At 51.1% G+C, this 23,351-nt stretch overlaps 1 protein-coding gene across 1 annotated transcript; it reads right to left on the bottom strand.

Moving 5' to 3' along the window:
• Positions 1-4,551: 4,551 nt before the first annotated feature.
• On the bottom strand, positions 4,552-22,747 carry Ermard (ER membrane associated RNA degradation). The gene is given in 16 exon segments (XM_051164317.1): positions 4,552-4,832; positions 7,068-7,181; positions 8,551-8,769; positions 9,037-9,162; positions 12,590-12,666; positions 14,594-14,677; positions 15,382-15,423; positions 15,425-15,556; positions 17,513-17,581; positions 18,198-18,227; positions 18,601-18,703; positions 19,371-19,485; positions 20,177-20,316; positions 21,016-21,113; positions 21,977-22,066; positions 22,646-22,747. Coding segments are annotated over 16 exon segments (1,665 nt in total). The 5' UTR covers positions 22,685-22,747; the 3' UTR covers positions 4,552-4,645.
• Between the last annotated feature and the right edge of the window lie 604 nt (positions 22,748-23,351).

Here is a 23,351-nt window from a genome sequence, read left to right as displayed (position 1 = left end):
CTTTACTATCCCGCCTGGCACAGGACTTAAAGGACAGAAGAGCTGAGTGCAGGGATGAGAGGTGTTACATAGGGTACTTAGCACCATCTGGACATGGCCAACCCTTAAGGGAAGCAATAGCCCCACCATTTGTCTGCCTGTGAGGATCACACCTCATGGAGGACCCCCTAAGGTGTGCCTTCACACCTCCTGTTCCCACCACTGAGTGACACAGCTCACAGCAGCTGAAGATCACTGTTTTGGTTGATTCGCTGGACCCCTCCCCTCAGCCATCAACTTAGGTCCAAACCTCATCCTGGAGTGGACAGCACAGGAGTGGACAGCACAGGAGTGGACAGCACAGGCCCAACAAAAGAGAAAAAGAAATCACCATTATCTATCCTACCATTTACAGGTAATACAGGAAAAACAAACAAACAAACAAACAAACAAACAAACCAGCCAGAAGTGTAGGCTGCCCAGGTCCAGATGGATGTCAGAATTCTGACCCCAGGAAGACGTGGGCTAACTAACACGGGGGCTCCTGAGAGCGGGACAGGGGCTAACTAACGCGGGGGCTCCTGAGAGCGGGACAGGGGCTAACTAACGCGGGGGCTTCTGAGAGCGGATTGGCACGGGACCATGGGAAATAATGTCTTAGGTGGGAAGTGAGGGGGCAACAGCTTGAGGAAGAAGCTTACCTCTAAATAACATTATTTATGGCCCAGTTCTATGAGAACTTCACGAGGCTAAGACATGAACAGGATCCTAAGCTACTTTCACTGGCTTGAAACAGACAGACTGGAGGTTTCTGTGCCAACTGACCTACATCATCACCTGCAGACCCGCCCTCTGCCCTGACTGGGGTTTCTTGGACCCCACAGCTAAGGGTTGGCTAGTTCTGCATGCAGGCTGAGCCTGTGGACCGCACCACTTTCTTGCTGACCGTGCAGTCTGCTTCTAGGAGACAACTGAGTCTGCCTCCTTGCCAAGCTGCTGGGGTTTGGAGATTACATTTTGAGATTTTGAGGTTGCAAATTTCATTCTGGGGTTCAGAGGGGCTGTCACAGGAGGGAAGAGGAATGCTGTGGGGCCCAGCAGATCTCCACAAAGACAGGGCCTGCCAGACCAGGACACTGGAATCCTCCCCACCCCACCCCTACCCCCAACGGCCCCCCGCCCGTGCCCCCTCACAGGGCAATGAGTTCCAGGTTTTCTGAGCTAAGCCTCCATGCTCCTAAATGGAGTTAATAATGTTGTCTTGGGGGTATTCGAAGTCCTGAGCAATTAAGGATTGCAAAGGGCTTTGAAAATATATAAGCTCTTTGTAAAGGTGGTATTTAATATTTACGATGGCAAGTCTATGCTTATAGGCTCCATAAACTAGAACTGCTGCCGCAAGACTTAGCTTTATGGCTGGCGTTTTTTTTTTTAATTCAGCATATTTCATTTTCAATTAATTAATTGGTGTGTTAAAGGGACTTCCTGTATCCGTCCAGGGGCTTATTTGAAGAACTTAAGATAATCAAAGACTTACCTTAAACAGTCCCAGTTAATTCACAAGGACACTCTATAATCCAGACAACAGAGCCCACAGAAACACTGGCTTCCAGGCCCTCAAAAGCTCGGACTCTGGGGGTAGCGCAGTGATTTAGTTTCATTAAAATTACTTAGTAGGGCTATAAACCAAACCACAGACACTCCCTTTTACCCAATGTAAAGAATTTTCTTTGTCGCCCTCTAAAAACCAATCCCAAGGGGGCCCCACGCTTTGGCAGCAGTGTTGGCGGACTGTGGTGTCAAGGTGTGAATTCAGACTGCAGCTGGGGAGGGTGAGTGGTTGGAAGCCTGTTTCCACTGCAAGTCTGTGACCCCCCCCCCCCTTCTCTGCAAAGCTCAATACAGTTCCCTCAGACAAACCCCTCCCCCATCAGCAGGGAGGTGATTGGTGGTTGGTTAATGGTGACCTTGGCACCTCCCTCATTCCCCCATCACCACCACTGGCCACTCTGACGTCTTCCCCAAGGGATTAATCCACACAGCAAAACCCGACCTTCCCTCCTGGAGACGGAATAGGTTTTAGATGGTGATTGTTCGTGTCTTTCATCAATAAGGAATTAAACGGATGGAAGGCAGAGCCTCCAGGTGAATGCAGTGCTCCACAGTCCCAGAGGCCAGCCGTGGTCACTTCCTCCTCCTGTCTCTTTAGAGCTACCTCTCCGTGGCCAGATGAAAAATAAAGAATTCGTTTTCCTAGAGTCACCAGAGTTCACGCAAGACATAGTCCCACACAGCTGCCAGGTTACTTAATGAAGAGCGCCACCTTGTGTCTGACTAGGGAAAGCACAGCCTGGAAAAGCCTCTGGGAATCCCCCAACAGAATCCAGCATCCTTGTGCTCCAAGGTGCTTCTCCTTAAGATGGTCCTTCCCCAGAGAGGCTCTACCACAGCTTACAGTGAGAGTGCACGCTGCCACTGACATCCCCATTGGCAAAGTCCAGGAGGGTTAACAACAGTGCTACCCATGCCAGGTAAAGGGCACATCTTGAGGAACCAAAAGTTACTCTCAGCTGGGACTTCAGGTGAGGACTTGAGGCTGGTCACTGTGAAGACTCACAGTGTTCACACACACACACACACACACACACACACACACACACACACACACACACACACACACACACAAACCTAATGTGACAGAAAGAACCCAAGTCATTTACCATCATCGTCCTTGAGGAACAAGAAAAGCCAGAGTCTATTGATAGTGCAGGGTCAGAGCACAGCAGCAACGCATTGATTCCCCTTCCCGCCTGTCAGTCAAATGAGGTATGCGATGGCAATGCCCAACGCTGCACAGACAGAGACGAGTGCCAGGAGCTGAGGAGCTTGCCCACGAGCCTGGTAGAACACGGAGCCAGGATCTTCTCTGAGCGTGCCCACTTCTCCAGCATAGGGTCCGCACGGCCAACCTCCTTCTGGCTGACTTTTGTGCTTCTGCCTCCATTTATAGGGCAGCTCTTGAAACGACTGGTGTCTTCTAGGGGCCACTGGCAGAGACCTGTACACAGGAACTGAGGCGTCACCTGAGCCAGGATCTAAGCAGGCTGTGGACAGGGCAGAGGCTGCTGTTGACTCCGCACACTACTGTGGGATGCCTCCCTCCTCCTTAGCATTCCCCACCGGTCTCCACAGCATCACCCCCAGTTCTGGTTCTCTTTGCTCTCAGAACCCCAACTTAAAAGTTACAGTTCATGTTTTCTAGTTGCTTCTAGCTGCTGGCCAACCTTAAGAGAGGGTTCAGAGCGGTGTCCACCCAGACAGCCTCATCCTGCTGGAAGTTAGCGTGGAGATGGTGCCAGGACTACATGCTGGAAAACTGTTTTTCATGATTATTGTTTAGAGCCCCTGTCTGTGCTCCTCCTGTTCGCCTTGTTTGCTGTGTCAGTCGTTGAGCTGGGCAGCCCTGAGCAGGCCCGCATGCACTGCAGTGCAGGCTGGGCCTTGTTTGTTTGCAGGTTCACGCGGCAACAGGCTTGGGAAGACAGGTAGCACCTTCAACCAACAGTGGTCAGACACTTGAATTTGTGTTTGTTTGGGTTGGGTTTTGTTTTTTGTTTTTTGTTTTTTGAGACAGGGTTTCTCTGTGTAGCCTTGGCTGTCCTAGACTCACTTTGTTGACCAGGCTGGCTTCGAACTCATAGCGATCCACCTGCCTCTGCCTCCCAAGCGCTGGGATTAAAGGCATGTACCACCATGCCTGGCCAGACACTTGAATTTGTACACATATCACCCAGTTGTTGCTGCTTGTAGTGACATAGAGGAGAAAGCAAGTCTCTAAACTACTGTCACCTGGCTTTACTCACCCACTACCATGGCGTGTGTTTCAGTGTGCTGGATGCAAAGCCTTTTCTCTTGTGTGGGGTCTTCCTTACACTGATAACTGGTCACTAGCTTGTGGCCCTCCCGCTTCTGACTCGCAGGGCTGGAATTACAGGCGTGTACCACTAGACCTAAGTGTCATCTTTCTTTAGGAAAATGAAAACCACCATGGAGCTCATGGTAAATATAAAAAATCATGATTTAACTAACAAAGCAGGTCCCGAGACAAGAACAGACAGTTCTCCCTAACGTTTGCAGAGGATTAGCGAATCTCAAGAGGCAGAGATGCCACGCGGTGAGGAGCTCTGGCTGTCAGCTTCCACACCACAGCAACAGAGCAGACACCGCGTGCAAGTGATGACACACAGAGACATGGATGGAGCCCTGGAGTGATAGGCTGAGAGCGTGGGAGTGAATTATGCATCTCTGATGTGATGCGGGACACAGAGTCATGTGCATGTCCGTCATGTGACACATGGGAACCAGATGTCCGTGATGTACAGTGTATCTCCATGTCTGTGGAACGTGCGTCCTTTATTTGACTCACTGAGGACATGGCAATGTAGCTATTGTTCCTTCAGACAAGGTTACATCTGAGGAAACAGTCAAGTTCCAAGGTCTTGACTTGGCATTTTCACTCTTTCATCTAGAGGTTGATTGTGGGGGGGGGGGGGCATAAAATTCAAAGGGACAGACATGATGTGCAGCTGCTACAGAGGGCCCCAAGGTCTCCGCAATAGCTCAGCAAGTGTCACGAATAGAAGTAGCCTGGCTCATGTTCCCTTTGTCAGCTTGGGTCATCTTTATTTGTAGATCTTTTGGCTAAATGCATTAACATTTGTTTCTTCTCACTGAAATTCCAAATTCTCAACAAAACTGCGTGTGTAAGGCTGACGGCTTCACGCCATTTGTTCTTCTCTTGGCTGGTGTAGGCTGCTAGGTTCTCAGCGTACTGTAGGATCCATTTTAAGAACCTGTTAAAAAGACAGCGAGGCATGTTAGGTTTTTTTGTCTGTCCTAATATAGCAAGTAGCAGTGTACATGTCTTCCCTTGAAAATATTCCTAAGAATTCCTCCATTGTGTGTACATTTAAGAAATGCATGCAAAGTGAAAATAAGAGCCACCATTGCAGAAAAACAACACCAGTGGAGCCAGTGCTGCCGACACCAGCTGGGCTTCAGAAGACTCAGGGCGCTTCTCACACTCAGCGCTTGACATGAGCTTTCTCAGCAGTGGAACACAGTGCCAGCCTCCAGGGCCGGTTAGCTGAGGCGAAGATGACGGCCACGGAGAGAGGAGGCCCTGCCCACAGTGCCCTGGGTACTGAGGCTGCATCACCTTGCCTTTCTTCCCTTTCGCTGACAGGCCTCTGAGGAGAAACATCATCACTATGAAACAACTGTCACTGCTAAGATTTCTCCTCAGCTTATCCCAGTGGTGTAGACGTTACCATAATTCTTTATATTTTTTAAATGTCCATAAAGGACATTTATGCTAAACAGGGCCTTGAGAAATGGCTCAGCAGTTAAGAGCACTGTCTGCTCTTCCAGAGGTCCTGAGTTCATTCCCAGCAACCGCATGGTGGCTCGCAGCCATCTGTACCCTCTAATGCCCTCCTCTGGCCTGCAGGGGTACATGCAGATAGAACATGCATCTACATAAAATAAAGACATGCTAAATGAATGGTATAGTAAAAGCCACAGAGCCTGCCTCTAGGGCGTGGCTAGTCCCTGGGGGTAATTTCATTCACTATCCCGTGGCCAGAAACCATGGATGACAGTACCACAGAGTGCACAGAGCAAGACCATTAGTGCTGAGGCTGAGTACTCTGACGCAGTCGCCAGTGGTGCTGAGGCTGAGTACCCCAACACAGTCGCCACTGGTGCTGAGACTGAGTACCCCAGTGTAGTCTCCGGCCTTGCACCCATCTGCCTCAGCTCTACTCATCCATCCATGTCCTAGTTTCATTTCTGTTGCTGTGATAAAATAACCCAACAAAAAGCAACTCAGGGAGCAAGGGCTTATTTGGCTTAGAATTCCAGGTTACAGCCATCACTGCAGGGCAGTCACAGCGGCAGGAGACTGCGACAGCGCGTCATACCACATCCAAAGTCAACAGCAGAGGGGACAAACGCAGGCATGTTGCCTGGGTGCTCAGCTAGTCCCCTCTTTCCTCTTACACAGTCCAGGGTTAAAACGAGGGAATGACGCCACACCCAGGGCTGGGCACTCCAACATCTGCCCACCATCAAGACAATTCCTACAGACATGCCCACAGGCCAGCCTGACCTAGACAACTCCTCCCTGAAGCCTGAGACTCCAGGTTCTGTCACAGTGACAACTAACGCTGTACATGCCGAGCATCTCCCCTGCGCTCACCAAGCAAGCCTGCTGCCTGCGCTCAATCCCGGGAACTCATGGGAAGCTGGAAGGAGACTGGACCACACAGAGCTGTCCTCTGGTTTGCATAGCTCCACACTTCACAGCCCCCTCCCCTAGAGTAATACTTTACGAAAGTATTTAAAAAGTTAGAAATGGTGGCTGGCACACGCCTTTAATACCAGCACCCAGAAAGCAGAGGCAGGCTGACCTCTGTGAATTCAAGGCTAGCCTGGTCTACATAGTGAGTTCTCGGCCAGTCAGGGCGACCCTGTGTTAGACAACATGCAAAGACTCTCATCCCCTGCCAAGGACTGCATAAAGCCAGCCGTGATATGAAAACTCGTGGGCACGGATGGCAGCTATGTACGTCACAGCAGCTACAGCCAGCTGACCACAACATGCCATCTGAACAGCCCTGGAATCTCTTCATGTGGAGAAGAGGAGAAACATAAAGGTTTCTCCTACTTTCACATTCCCTAGGTCTGGTGGAGCTGTGAGTAGGATGCCTGAGTTTGACACTATCCGCTATGGACAACTCTGCGACTGCCTGTGGCACTTGGACGTGGTGGGATCTGCCTCGTGTCCCTCCTGCAAGACCATCCCCACAGCCTTGACTCTGCGTGCATCAGGCACCACGCTGTAGCCTGGCAAGCTGAGGAGTCACAGAGAGATCAAGCTCAACCGTGTGTACTGTGCCCAGAGGGAAGCAGTTCCCAGTGACCACACACTTGTCCAGTGGGGTGCAGCGGACAGGCTGAGGATCCAGGTGACCTGCGGGGACTGAACCAGCATCAGCAAAGGCCTTCCACCCCGCAGGGTGCCTCACCTCAGGTACTCCTGGCGCTGCTGGGCACTTTTCCCACCAACGGCGTGAACACTGAGCAACTCCAGTGCGAGGAGCAGCAAGATCAGCAATAGCACCGAGGACAAAAGGCCAACACTGGAAAAGGATGACAGAGGTCACGGGCTTGTCACAGCTCCTTCCATGTTCATGAGGAAAAATACTTCACCTGTTTTATTGTAAAATCCATAAGTTCTGTTTCCATTATGCTTTTCCCTTTCCCAATTGTCCAAATCCTCCCACCTCCTTACACACACATGCACATACACACACACCTCCACACACACACACACACACACACACACACACCTCCACACACACACCCTTCCACACACACACACCTCCACACACACACACACACACACCCTTCCACACACACACCTCCACACACACACACACACACACACACACCCTTCCACACACACACACACACCTCCACACACACACCCTTCCACACACACACACACACCTCCACATATACACACACACACATACCCACATACACACAGAGACACACATACACAGCATGCATGCACACACATACACAGACATACACACACACACACCTCCACACGCACACCCCTCCACACACGCACACATACACAATGCACACACACCATGCACACACACCTACACATCTACACACACACACACACACACAGAATTACCACAAAAAATGAAAATCAAAAAAACAAAACAGAAAGACAAAGGAGGAAAAAAAGCCCCAAACTAACCTTTTGTTTTGCCAACTCATTTTAAAGCACCCTGAGTTCACACATCTGGGAAGATGGTTTTCTAGTCCTCTGCCCAGCTGCCCCAGGGCTTGCCCTCCAAGCCTGTGAGCGCCCGGCCCCTTCTCCTCCTTCACGCTTAGGGCACAGGTGCTTCTACTCGCTGCTCTTAGTCTGGCTCAGTTCCAGTTGCTCCAAACCCACACCAGGTCAGCCGGAGCCTCTGTGCCCATGAGCAGTGTCTCACAGACCACCCAGTAAAGGACTTCACAAGAGGAGAAAGTGTGTCTAACTTTGCCAGATTCCAAGAAATCCCAATGAAGGTCCGACCATGTTTTCCCATGAGACCACCAAAGATGCCTGAACATACTTTGCTCCATTGTAGGAGGCTGTGGCGCAATACAGCCATATAAACTACATGGGTGCACACTGAGAAACTTCTGGAGGGAAATGAACACACAAGTGATCTGACAGGCCTATGCAATACCACACCATCAACCCAAAGTTCTAGAAACGTGTCCCAAGCAGCTATTGCTTAAGGAAATGCGAAGAGCCACGGCGCTGGCAAACCCAAGCGAACATCCTCTAGGGCTTAAGCCCAGACCGTCATGCTGGGCGGAGGGACCACTCCTACAGGCCAAATTTAAAAGCCCTATAAAATGTACATCGTGTAGCTGTTCTCTGAAGGGGTCAGCACCCACCCAGTATGAGGGGTGCTGAGGTGGGGTGCGGCCTACCTGCTGAGCATGCGCAGATAGTTCTGCCGCTGCCTAGAGCGCAGCCTCCGCTCCGCCCACTGCCTGTGTCTCAGCTGCAAAGAGGCAAGCACCTGGTCGGATACGCGCTGGCATTGGGAGCTGATGCCTCGGAGCACAACCAGAACTTCCAGAACAGCTCTGGGGCAGAACAGTGTAGGAACGCGTGTGCTGCAGAGTTCACTGAGCAGCTGGGGCCACCTGCAAGGGAAGCACAGCAATCAGGGGCACACAGCGCTGAGAATGCCACTGCCCGCTCTTTTTCTGGGTCTGAATTGGTTTGGAGTCTGCTGGTACAAGTGACGGGTAGGTAAAATGTGACTGCACTGAACAAAGCGCACACGTAACTTCACTTGCACAGAGGTCACCAGATGACCCTGTGGGGGCACAATACCAAACTGCTAAAATTGAGAGAAAACGTTAAGCCTGCTGTCACAAGTCACCCCGTTATGTTTCTGCGGTACTCACTTCTCTGGGGGAAGACCATCCGATCCGCTTACAGCACAGACACACGCAGGCATGTGGAGGAAGAGCTCACTCACAATGTTGCTAATTAAGGACCTGCAGGCGCATGCTTCAGAATTACCTCCCAATCTGAAGAACGCAGAGTATTTAAAGGTATAGTCCAGTAATTAAAACTCCCACATTATCGATAACATAAGATGATGTTTAATACTTAGTAAACTTGATCTAAAATTTGGTATCCCCAACATAAATGAAAATAGGTACCATGACAGGACAAAATGAATGATATGATAAGCAGAAGGCAAGGCTACGCAGACAGGGGTGATCTGGGCTACACAGACAGGGGGTGATCTGGGCTACAGACGGGGGTGATCTGGGCTACACAGACAGGGGGTGATCTGGGCTACAGACGGGGGTGATCTGGGCTACAGACGGGGGTGATCTGGGCTACACACGGGGGTGATCTGGGCTACACAGACAGGGGGTGATCTGGGCTACAGACGGGGGTGATCTGGGCTACAGACGGGGGTGATCTGGGCTACACACGGGGGTGATCTGGGCTACACAGACAGGGGGTGATCTGGGCTACACAGACAGGGGGTGATCTGGGCTACACAGACAGGGGGTGATCTGGGCTACAGACGGGGGTGAGCTGGGCTACACAGACAGGGGGTGATCTGGGCTACAGACGGGGGTGATCTGGGCTACACAGACAGGGGGTGATCTGGGCTACACAGACAGGGGGTGATCTGGGCTGCAGACGGGGGTGATCTGGGCTACAGACGGGGGTGATCTGGGCTACACAGACGGGGGTGATCTGGGCTACACAGACAGGGGGTGATCTGGGCTACACAGACGGGGCTGATCTGGGCTACAGACGGGGGTGATCTGGGCTACACACGGGGGTGATCTGGGCTACACAGACAGGGGGTGATCTGGGCTACACAGACAGGGGGTGATCTGGGCTACACAGACAGGGGGTGATCTGGGCTACAGACGGGGGTGAGCTGGGCTACACACGGGGGTGATCTGGGCTACACAGACAGGGGGTGATCTGGGCTACAGACGGGGGTGATCTGGGCTACACAGACAGGGGGTGATCTGGGCTACACAGACAGGGGGTGATCTGGGCTACAGACGGGGGTGATCTGGGCTACACAGACAGGGGGTGATCTGGGCTACAGACGGGGGTGATCTGGGCTATAGACGGGGGTGATCTGGGCTACACAGACGGGGGTGATCTGGGCTACACACGGGGGTGATCTGGGCTACACAGACAGGGGGTGATCTGGGCTACACAGACAGGGGGTGATCTGGGCTACACAGACAGGGGGTGATCTGGGCTACAGACGGGGGTGATCTGGGCTACAGACGGGGGTGAGCTGGGCTACACAGACAGGGGGTGATCTGGGCTACAGACGGGGGTGAGCTGGGCTACACAGACAGGGGGTGATCTGGGCTACAGACGGGGGTGATCTGGGCTACACAGACAGGGGGTGATCTGGGCTACACAGACAGGGGGTGATCTGGGCTGCAGACGGGGGGGATCTGGGCTAAAGACGGGGGTGATCTGGGCTACACAGACGGGGGTGATCTGGGCTACACAGACAGGGGGTGATCTGGGCTACACAGACGGGGCTGATCTGGGCTACAGACGGGGGTGAGCTGGGCTACACAGACAGGGGGTGATCTGGGCTACAGACGGGGGTGAGCTGGGCTACACAGACAGGGGGTGATCTGGGCTACAGACGGGGGTGATCTGGGCTACACAGACAGGGGGTGATCTGGGCTACACAGACAGGGGGTGATCTGGGCTGCAGACGGGGGTGATCTGGGCTACAGACGGGGGTGATCTGGGCTACACAGACGGGGTGATCTGGGCTACACAGACAGGGGGTGATCTGGGCTACACAGACGGGGCTGATCTGGGCTACAGACGGGGGTGATCTGGGCTACACAGACAGGGGTGATCTGGGCTACACAGACGGGGGTGATCTGGGCTACACAGACAGGGGTGATCTGGGCTACACAGACAGGGGGTGATCTGGGCTACACAGACAGGGGGTAATCTGGGCTACGCAGACAGGGGTGATCTGGGCTACACAGACAGGGGATGATCTGGGCTACACAGACAGGGGGTGATCTGGGCTACACAGACAGGGGGTGATCTGGGCTGCAGACGGGGGTGATCTGGGCTACAGACGGGGGTGATCTGGGCTACACAGACAGGGGGTGATCTGGGCTACACAGACAGGGGGTGATCTGGGCTACACAGACAGGGTGATCTGGGCTACACAGACAGGGGGTGATCTGGGCTACACAGACAGGGCTGATCTGGGCTATACAGACAGGGGTGATCTGGGCTACACAGACAGGGGGTGATCTGGGCTACACAGACAGGGGGTGATCTGGGCTACACAGACGGGGGTGATCTGGGCTACAGACGGGGGTGATCTGGGCTACGCAGACGGGGGTGATCTGGGCTACGCAGACGGGGGTGATCTGGGCTACAGACGGGGGTGATCTGGGCTACGCAGACGGGTTGATCTGGGCTGCAGACGGGGGTGATCTGGGCTACAGACGGGGGTGATCTGGGCTACGCAGACAGGGGTGATCTGGGCTACGCAGACAGGGGTGATCTGGGCTACAGACGAGGGTGATCTGGGCTACGCAGACAGGGGTGATCTGGGCTACAGACGGGGGTGATCTGGGCTACGCAGACAGGGGTGATCTGGGCTACGCAGACAGGGGTGATCTGGGCTACAGACGGGGATGATCTGGGCTACACAGACGGGTTGATCTGGGCTGCAGACGGGGGTGATCTGGACAGACGGGGTGATCTGGGCTACAGACAGGGGGTGATCTGGGCTACACAGACAGGGGGTGATCTGGGCTACACAGACAGGGGGTGATCTGGGCTACACAGACAGGGGGTGATCTGGGCTACACAGACAGGGGGTGATCTGGGCTACACAGACAGGGGGTGATCTGGGCTACACAGACGGGGGGTGATCTGGGCTACACAGACGGGGCTGATCTGGGCTACAGACGGGGGTGATCTGGGCTACACAGACAGGGGGTGATCTGGGCTACACAGACGGGGCTGATCTGGGCTACAGACGGGGGTGATCTGGGCTACACAGACAGGGGGTGATCTGGGCTACAGACGGGGGTGATCTGGGCTACACAGACAGGGGGTGACCTGGGCTACACAGACAGGGGATGATCTGGGCTACACAGACGGGGGTGATCTGGGGCTGCCCCAACTAGTTCCACTACAGCCGTGTCTGTTTTATTCTGTATCCCACACCCTCCTCTTCCCCTTGAGTCCAGACTTTCTTCATGTCTGTTGAGCCCTTGTGGAAAGGGTGCCCTAGCTTCCAGGCTGTGTTCAACTGCTAAAAAACTAGGCCCAGTACCCCCCGCCCTTTCCAGAGGTTTCTAACAGCCCTGTGCAAGAAGAAAGATGACTACAGCCACCAGCCTTTGCACACATGACCGGTGTGACATATGCAACAACTTAGGTGACATACGCCGCAGTCCAGATGACACGCACCTGTCTGCTTCCTGACTGGCATCTTCTGGCAGAGGCAGTACAGGCCACATTCTGAGACTTTTCTCACAGCTCAGCACCTGGGAGGAAATATTTAATGCTCTGAGGTCTTTACAATGTCCTAGGAGGATGTTCTTGACTGTCACAGATACAGAATCATTTTCTAGAAAATATTTGTAAACCTGCTGCAGGCTGCGTATCTGAAGCCATATGGTGCACTGAGGTGTTTCACATGTCCAGTGAACAGACTGCTCACACTATGGCTGGTCCTACTGCTGGGGTGATATGAGCATGTTCACACACGACACCCTCAGTTGAACAGTTTGGCAACTATTCTGTGAGTGAGAGCACACAACACAGATGAGGAAGACATGTCGACAGTGTCATCAGATGAAGCCACACAGCAGATCCTTCAGGGGGTTTGACCCACAATGATATGACACACTGAGTGGCAGCTGTGTAGACAACACTGAATGTGAGCAATCCTCTGCTGCAGCAACAACCCGGGCAATGTGAGCAATCCTCTGCCTCAGCAACAACCCAGGCAATGCAAGCAATCTCTGCAGCAACAACAACCTGAGCAATGCGAACAATCCCCTGCAGCAACAACAACCCTGGCAATGGCCTTACAAAGCACAGTTCATGGGATTGTGACCTAGTACAAGGTGGATAACAAATGAAGGTCCAAAATAGCCAAGGGGCCACCTGGAGCCACAGAAGAGGACAGCTAAGGGCATAGACTGGGGACAATCAGATCACATAGTAGTGTAGCATCTAGAACCTTCCCTCCTGTCCTCCCTGTCTCTTTAAAACACTGGTCCCTGTAGGTAAGTTCTGATACCTCTATCTTTGTGTGGGGTCTTGGGAAACAGACTCATGGGGGACACCACCCATGCTCCTTCCCCCAAACCACAACCCGGGCCAGGCTGGGGCGGATCTGCTGACGTGCTCCCTCTGGAGGGAGCTTTCTATAATCCAGGAATCTCACGGAACAAGATTACAAAGGCAGGAGGCAACAGCTAGAGGAGGGCGCTCTCGCTCAGCTGAGCACAAGCTGCACATGATGGGGAGCTCTGGGTGCCGCCTCTGGGAGTCACTGCAATGCTGGGATGGCACCACCAGACGCAGCTGCCCAGGCTTCTGGGTGCCAGTCTTCCCGAAAGCTCAGTTTACTAAGACAGAATCTGGTGGATGGTTTCGTTGATCTGTTGTCAGTGTCTATCTGGGAGGAACAGACACTTGGTCACCTCTCCCCAGGAAAAGTCTAACAATGGATGTGTTTGTTACAAGACAGCAATGGCCAAGCCTTGGTCTCCAGCACGGCCTGTCTAGGCCTTTCCTACATGCACATACCAGTTTATAGCAACCCTGTGAGGGTGTGCAGGGACTCAGGGTGACATTCATGCCCCTGTCTGGGGAAATGATGCAGTGGTCATTCCATGTACTGCTCTTGTAGAGGACCTGAGTTCAATTCCTGGCACCTGTCATGTGGCTCACAACTGCCTTTAGCGCCAGCTTTAGGGGTCAGAAGCCTCTAGCACCTGCACTCAGGTGCACACTAAATCTTTATGTCTATAGCTATCTATTTATCTATATAGCTATATATATCTTTATATAGATATAATTTGAGATAACCCCCAAATTGGAACTACATGGTGGAACATTTGTTTAAAATTGTAAGTTAACAAAAACTTGTCTTATATGGTATAAAAAAAATGACATTCCTCACTTGATAAAACTTGCTTCTGTCTTTAGGCGGTGGCCAGAAACAGCAGCTAGCCAAGCTCCATGCTAAATGTCCCACCTGTCATCCTTGAGACCAAACTGCGTTCACGCTGAGGCCCAGAACCTCAGCTGCAAGCTCAGAAGACAGAGCCACTTGACCAAGGCATGTGACCGACAGGCCGAGGAATCTAAAAGGACAAAGCCCTGGGGCCCTTCTTATGAGTCTGAAGGAGGAGCGGTGTCACATGTGTCCCTCTCCCAAGCACCCTGCATGTGGCATACCTGTTTTTGCAGCTGGAAGGCTGGGTGGCAGCGGGACCTGTAGCCTTCCGCAAGGCTGACCAGTGACTGTATCGCTGCTTCCTCCTGGTTCAGAGACACTGATGTCAGGCACTATGGGTCCACGTTGGGCTTTGTGTCTCCTTCTGAATCATGCCGCTTAGAGTCCCAACCTTCCACTATCTTCCTCAGAATAACTCTACTCATCTACAGCATGACAAAGCTCTTCATTAAAGTAGGGTGGACCTGGTGGTCAACCATAACCAACAAGCTGATAAAATGGAGCTGACGAACCTCTTTAGCATAAGGAGCACACACACCCTGCCCACAGCACAGCAAAGCTACAAATATACAAGGAGGGGAAGGTCCTAAAATGAATGGGAAACTTTAAGGACTGAAAATCAATACTTAGAAGAAAATAACATACTATAGACAGTTAACCGCTAGACACACAAATATTAAAAAAAGCCAAGGTAACATGTAGCATATTCTAACTGATGTAACTGAAAAGCCCAAGTCAGCCACTGAAAACTACAAAAGTGAAAAGCCAGGGAGCCAAAGGCTGGCAGAAGTCAGAGGCAGAAACCGCAGCATTCCTGATGGTCCAGAGCCAATGACTGAAATGACCACAGATCAAAGTGCTGAGACACGTGCCAACCCCTCATTGGCTGACCATCATATCTAAGAACTAAGACATGCTCTTCCATTGCTGGTGGTAGTCACCTCTGCCAGGCCCCCCCGCCCCCACCCCCTCCACTCCCCCACCCTCCCAACGCCCCCCCTCCTGGTACCTTCAGCCCTGACAGAGTGTCTTCCTCGGTGAATCGGAGCAGAAAGCACCAGGGAGAACGTGAGCAACTGGCTTGCTGCTTCCTCTGGAAACTCACGCAAGTTGAGCTCCCCATGGCTTAACCGATCCCGGACACGAGGGCCCTCCTGATAGTTCAGGAAATCCCACAAGAATTCCTTTTAGAATTGACAGAGACATGTTCTGTTAGTGCTGTGGGCAGAGGAAGCAGCAAGAGGAGTTTCCAGGCAGCTGCTGGCCCGTTTACAAAATGCTGGGCAATGTGGGTCTCAGAGAGGGCATCCACCCTGCCCTGCAGCTGGGAATGCAGCGGGAGCCTTGCTCTGTCCACCCTGCCTGTGGGGCTGAGGGCCAGCCAGAGGCAGTGGCTGTGAGGGATACTGCTAAGCACCTTGTCTTTGTTATGCTTGCCCTCCTATGGGGAAGGGAAAGGAACTCCCCTAAAGAAGAACGAGTCGCTGCTCCTGCTTGAATGAGCATCACGGAGCAGGTGCCCTTGGCTCATCGCGTCCCCTGCATCCATGGAGCACTCCTGCATCCTAAGACCCTTGGCTCATCCCTTCCCCTGCATCCACCATGGAGCACTCCTGCATCCTAAGACCCTTGGCTCATCGCTTCCCCTGCATCCATGGAGCACTCCTGCATCCTAAGACCCTTGGCTCATCCCTTCCCCTGCATCCATGGAGCACTCCTGCATCCTAAGACCCTTGGCTCATCGCGTCCCCTGCATCCATGGAGCACTCCTGCATCCTAAGACCCTTGGCTCATCCCTTCCCCTGCATCCACCATGGAGCACTCCTGCATCCTAAGACCCTTGGCTCATCCCTTCCCCTGCATCCACCATGGAGCACTCCTGCATCCTAAGACCCTTGGCTCATCCCTTCCCCTGCATCCTCCATGGACCACTCCTGCATCCTAAGACCCTTGGCTCATCGCGTCCCCTGCATCCATGGACCACTCCTGCATCCTAAGACCCTTGGCTCATCCCTTCCCCTGCATCCATGGACCACTCCTGCATCCTAAGACCCTTGGCTCATCCCTTCCCCTGCATCCATGGACCACTCCTGCATCCTAAGACCCTTGGCTCATCCCTTCCCCTGCATCCTCCATGGACCACTCCTGCATCCTAAGACCCTTGGCTCATCCCTTCCCCTGCATCCATGGACCACTCCTGCATCCTAAGACCCTTGGCTCATCCCTTCCCCTGCATCCTCCATGGACCACTCCTGCATCCTAAGACCCTTGGCTCATCGCGTCCCCTGCATCCACCATGGACCACTCCTGCATCCTAAGACCCTTGGCTCATCCCTTCCCCTGCATCCATGGACCACTCCTGCATCCTAAGACCCTTGGCTCATCGCGTCCCCTGCATCCATGGAGCACTCCTGCATCCTAAGACCCTTGGCTCATCCCTTCCCCTGCATCCATGGACCACTCCTGCATCCTAAGACCCTTGGCTCATCCCTTCCCCTGCATCCTCCATGGACCACTCCTGCATCCTAAGACAACAAAGATGGCTGCTCCCTCCTGTAACTGGTCTGGCCCCAGGCCTCTCTGCTACAGCAAGAGGGGAAGATGGCAGAGAACAACTGATGCGGGCAGGCTGCCAACAGGAAGAGTCCAGGCAATTCAAAACAAAACGAAAGGGTGTCAGAGAAATGAGTCATCTCACTGAGGGCAAGAAGGAATGCCAAAATCCCACAAGGACTGACTGGGCAACAGAACCAGCTCTCCTCTTGGTGAGGCGGAGCAGACAGAAATACTTACTGGAGTCTAAAGTCACTGTAGTGTTATAAAATATAGAATGTTTACTGGAAAACGGGTCAGAACACTAATTCTGTTCCATCCGATACTTAACCTTAGAGACATTTGACTGTTGCTGTTTACAAATATACAGTCCTTCTTTAGTAAGAAATACAGAGAAAGAGGGCAGCCAAGCCCTCAGGCAACCAAACGCACGGCAGTAACCAGACTACACAATGCACGCTGTCGTCTCTCCTGACAGTGTCTGTGACAGACAAGGTGACAGCCCAGAAGCAGGTGTTCACTCTACTGTAGATGCCAATATGTTCATAAACAGAAAGACATGGGGCTGGGCACACATAATACTTTACCATGGCCGGCTCTCCAAGGAAAGGAGGAAGCTGGTTGATGCTACCATCATTCAAATGTTTTGCCAGGATCTAAAACACCAAAAATAGATTAATCAATAAGCTGTGAAGCTGACACACGCATAAACTACTTACACAGTCATGTGCCTACATATGTACTGGGAACATAGGTGTGTTCAGTGCGGGGAACACAGGTGTGTGTCACCTGCTGAGTGTGTATATTCAGTGCAGGGAACACAGGTGTGTGCCAGCTGCTGGGTGTGTATATTCAGTGCAGGTGACTGAACCCACAGCTTCATGAATGCCAGGCAAGCATTCAGTCAACTAAAAGCACGACTGCAGAGCCCATTGATGGCTGACGTAAGTGTCTTCCCCTTGCCTGCTGCCAGCAACATTTTCCTGCAAGCATGCTACTTATAGTTAAGCTTTGTGATTTTCATTAGTGCTATTATTTTAAATTTACTTATTTTATGTGCATGAGTATCTGCCTGCACGTGTGTATGTGCACTGTGTGCATGCCAATTGCATGGTTGGAGCCACCATATGGGTGCTGGGAAGCAAACACAGGCCTCCACAAGAGCAGCAAGGGCCCTCACTCCTGAGCTGCCTCTCCAGCCCTAGTCACTGTGCTTTAATTTGCGTCTTAAAAGAAGATGATGGTTTTCAAGGTTTTTTTGCGACCACTTACTTCATCAAATGTGGTGTATAGAATTGTTGACTGCAGAAAAGGAAAGAGATAAAAAAGAACAATTAAAAGAAAACAGTCATCTCATCCAAAGTCAGAAACAATTCTGGTTCTCTGAAGATGCTATAATTTTGATGTCATCATGAAGTTTAAAGCACAAATTGGAAACAGAACTGTCTTACATAATCACAGTTAAAATAAATATATACTTTAACAACCAACAAAATATGGTGTGTGTGTGTGGGGGGGGTTGTGTGTGCTGTAGGGACTGAACCCAGAATTTTGCACATACTAGGCAAGTGCTTAGCCACTTATCTACATCCCTAACCCTTAACACCTTGAAATACCCACAGAAAATTATCAATATAGTCACCACAGTCACGCTGAGTAACAGAACCACGTGTACCTCAGCCGTGAGCAGTCTATCAGGGCACTTGTTAACCGCAGCAAAAACTCTCCTGAGTCCAGTTTCTAACTGTGACAGCAACAACATGGCGCAGTCAGCAAACCTGTGAGGCCCAAGGAAATCATCAGGTGTCGCAATAACTGCACTGGAGCCTCAACAGAACTGCTGTGGCATTGAAAGCAAGGATATGTAACTTGGATTCTCTTCTTTTGTTTCTCACATTAGCAAGTTATATATATATATATTGTTTTCATGCTTGATGAAACATTCTTATTAGCTTCAACAGAACAAAATGTCACCAAAGAACTACATACGCTGCATGTTGCTTGTGAGGACGGCCTGAACAGCACAGCTGCAGCACAAAGTGAGTCCAAGAATGAGGTCACCTGAGGACAAGTGATGACCAGCTCAGTGTCCTCCAGTCTCGGCCTGTCTGAGAGCACTCTGTGCCCAACTCTCACTCCGTGCCTGCCTCTGAGGGAACACCATGGCCAGGCTTACCTGCCTTGTTTTTCTTCGTGATCCTTTAGTGCTAGGTTCAATGCTTTATTTACAGTAAGAGTTCAGAAAAATACTAAGAAGTTTATTCTAAAAAATGAACAGTTCTGTCAATTGCATCAAGAGGATGACAGAACACTTGGAACAGTCCCAGCTTGTCTCCATCACCAAAGGGAGACGCTGCACTCAGCCCACTCTAGAGAGTCTCTGTTCACTCCAAGCTTTAGGTGGTGAAGGGTACGGAGCACCAAAGTACCATGCACCCTTGTTACCTGTGCGACTTGAACTTGGTCACTGCCATTTCCCAATATGGTAACATGATTTTTAATAAAAAGGTGGACTTTGTCATCACTGTCTCTAATGCTGAGAGCGCCTCATATGTAACACCTGTAAAAGAGCAAGTGTCTTTATAAACACAAGCCGAGCAGCCAACTGACAGAAGTCAGGGACACATGTGGACATTCATGCTAAACAGCCAACACCCTGGGGCAGATGAACTGGGAACTGGGGAGTTTCTAGAAAGGAAGAGCTCTTGGCCTACAGCCACAGTGGAGTGGCCTCAGGACGCTTGCCAAGAGGAGGAGTGGGCGGCTGAGTCTCTTTAGGAACCTGGGCAGCAACTGAGAGCAGGGTACCCTAGTTGAGTGCCCTGACCGAGGGCAGGGTACCCTAGTTGAGTGCCCTGACCGAGGGCAGGGTACCCTGTTGAGTGCCCTGACTGAGAGCAGGGTACCCTAGTTGAGTACCCTGACCGAGAGCAGGAAGTCGTATTCTCAGAAGATAGAGGCGACCCTTCCTTCTGTGGCACAGCTGACATAACACAAATGCCACGAATGGCCCCAGGATATTCGGAATGGCAGCACAGCTGAGGAAGAGACAGCTCTAGCTGTGACTCAGGGTCCTTGATCAACCCAGAGCAGTGGGAAGAGGGGAATTTAAAAGGTCCTTCCAGTAACTAACAAAGCCCTCTTGGCAATGGTAAGTACTTCACCAAGAATTCAGGCCTGGTGCTATTACAGACTGTGCAAATACCCCCACAAAGACATAGAAAGGGGGCACTGTGAAACGTGGAACTTACCAGGAAAAACAATCACATCCTCTAAGTTTGTGAGAGCCACAAAAGGTCGATGTGCCAACGTGACTTTCGTGTGGTGGTGAAGGTAACTCTTCAGTAACTGGCCCAGTCCTGCTGTGAGCAGCAACATGGCTGAGCAGTATCTACGGAAGAAGCCCGGTAGCTGCTACAAATGGAGCAGACACGCGCAGGGAGACCTCCGCTGAGAGGAAAGTGCAGAAACCATGTAAGGAGGGCTGAGGCGCGTCAGCAGGCAAAGGCGCCTGCAGCAGGCTGAATAGCCCGAACTCACTCCCTAGGCCCACACTAGGAAGGGAAGAACCATCCCACAATAGTCCTCTGACTTCCACACAAGTGCTGTGGCCTCTGTGTGCATGGATAAGGATGTAAAAATAAATACATAAGGAAATTAAGGAAGGAAACCATCACACTTCAGAGCTCTCCATAGATGGAGTAAGCTGTGTGGTAACCAGGAAGGCCAGGACTACCACAGTGCAGGCTTTGCAGCCGTCCGGGATCCAGGGCCTGTTCTCAGGGTGCACGGCACTGACACGCACTGACACGCACCGACACGCACTGACACGCACTGACACGCACTGACACGCACCGACACGCATTGACACGCACCGACACGCACTGACACGCACCGACACGCACTGACACGCACCGACACGCACCGACACGCACACTGTCACCACTCTAGCTCCTCTGCTGTGGATGTGCAACTTCACCGTCCATGTCTCAAATTCTCTCAATTTCACAAATGATCCTTTCTTCTTGTGGGAGTCTAGATATAGCAGATCTTAGGCAGATAAAGGAGGAAATCAGTTAGCAGCACTTACTTTGGAGGAACATCCTGAGGGGAAGCAAAGCCATGCCACAATACGTTCCTCAGGTTGAGTCCGCACGGAGACCCGATGAAGACTCTGAGCACATCCATCTGATCCGTTAAGACCGAAAATTACTGAATCATGGGGTACATCAATGCAATGCTAAAATGTTTGCTTTCTCTCTCTGCTAGTACAAAGTAGTAACAATAATGAAGCTAATGTTAAACTTCTATTACATTTTCACTTAGTGTGTGGCAATGTGTAGAGGTCACAGGGTAACCTGAGGGAGCTGATTCTCAGCTCCACCGTGTGGATGCTAGGGTATGAACTACTGTTATCAGCTGTGGTGGCAGGCACCTTTCCCAGTAAGCCATTTCAATGGCCGGAAAGCAACATTTATTGAGTAACTAATACATGATAGACTCATTTTTTAATGACTTATCAACTGATTTATCCCCAGGACCACCTTTCAGGAAGGCACCACTCTTTCTCACTGTGCATATAAAGCAACAAAGTGAAGAAGGTGGAGCCAAAGCTTCAGGGCCTCAAGGCAGTCAGGAGCTAGGAGCTAGCCACTGCCCAGGATGCAGGGCTCCAACACTGTCCATCAGAGGTGCCCAGGATGTAGGGCTCCAACACTGTCCATCAGAGGTGCCTAGGATGCAGGGCTCCAACACTGTCCATCACAGGTGCCTAGGATGCAGGGCTCTAACACTGTCCATCACAGGTACCCAGGATGCAGGGCTCTAACACTGTCCATCACAGGTGCCCAGGAGCTGCACACAACAGAAGATGAGGTACAAACTCCATTCTAGGCAGCATGGCTGACAACAGCAACCACAGCTAGGTGCTATCCAGCCAGCCCTCAGGAAAGAAACAAAAGGAGTCCTCGGTTTATTTGGGCTGCTGCGGAAGATCAAAAGCACAACTCATGCCAGCTATTCTATGCTTTATGTATTACTTGCATACTTACCACAGCATGTCCAAAGACCTGTGCAAGCTCTGCACATGCAAGAAGATCTCTTAGAAGAAAGGGGCACTCTTTCCCAATCAGTAAAAATACCTAAAGTTGAAACAGAAATCATATAATAATTACATTATAATGAGGCAATAATATTTTTAAAACAGCATAATTTATGAAGCATTGTACAAATGAACAAATTGCTTAGACACAGATTTCCTGTCCTATGCGTGTGTGCAAGTTTGTGTGTGCGAGCACGCATGTGCGTGCTTGTGTGTGATGGATGCATATACCTAAAGGCCAGATGAGGCCAGCAGGTATCATTCTTCCCTTATCCCCTTGAGATAGGGTCTTTTACTGAAACTGGAACTGGCGTGGCGGTGGGAGAGCCCCAGTGATCCTCCTGTCTCCATCCTCCCCCAGTGTGTGCCACAGGAGGTGTAGAAGCAGCCACACATTTTTTAAGACATGGTGCTACAGTCTAGATCCAGGCCCTCGTGCGTATGCAGCAAGTACTTCTATGTGCTGAGCCCCCTCCCAGCTCACAGGTACTAGGATTTCTTAATCATGTAAAAAGAGAATCAGTGTATTTTACAGGAAAACAAAAGCAAACCCCAAGAAATCTGAAGTGTCTGTGTTCATCCAGGTAAGCAGGCAAACAGTGCAGAATCTCACACTCACGTCGCCTAGGGCTCGTTCCAGACAGGAAGCCAGTTTCATCACACTAAGGGAGGTGGCAGCAGAGTGCAAGCTTTCCAAGGCATCAAATGCTTCAAGGAACAACTATTCAGAGTGAGACACACAGTAGAGCTCAGACTTTATGAAAAGTGTTTCTCAGAACAATGATTTTTATTGAATTACTATTATTGATTTCAATCCTCTTAATATTTCAACTACTACATTCAAATTTTTGCTATAACAATAGTTTCTATTGAAATACTGTAATAAGGAAAATTATTTAATGCCTACGTGGTTCTTTGAAAGTTCTTTCTTTAAATATTTGTTCGAAGCAGACATTTGGAATAATGAGTTGACCAAATATTTTGACCTACTTATTTCCCATAGCAATTTAGTTCTTCTATGATGGGGTTCACCTCACCAGACCATTCTAGAATCAGACATGTTACAGGTACTGGTTTACTATAGTTCCTTAACATGGGAAATGGAACATGGAAAAAGAAAAAGCAAACCACACACAATTTACATCAGGGCCCATGTTACTATCTCTTTTTCAAGCCACTGTTAAGGAACCGAGCTCCTCCTTTCTGACCTCCTAACCTTGTCATCTTCCTGGGAGGTCTGTCTTGTGTGCTAAAGTTGTCCAAACTGGCATGTTCCTCAATTCAAGTTTCAGATACAAACTGACTTCCCTTGCAGTCCCCAGGAC

This window comes from Acomys russatus, chromosome 21 (assembly GCF_903995435.1).
Source record: "Acomys russatus chromosome 21, mAcoRus1.1, whole genome shotgun sequence".
NCBI lineage: Eukaryota > Metazoa > Chordata > Mammalia > Rodentia > Muridae > Acomys > Acomys russatus.
This window is presented reverse-complemented; position numbering and strand designations above follow the sequence as displayed.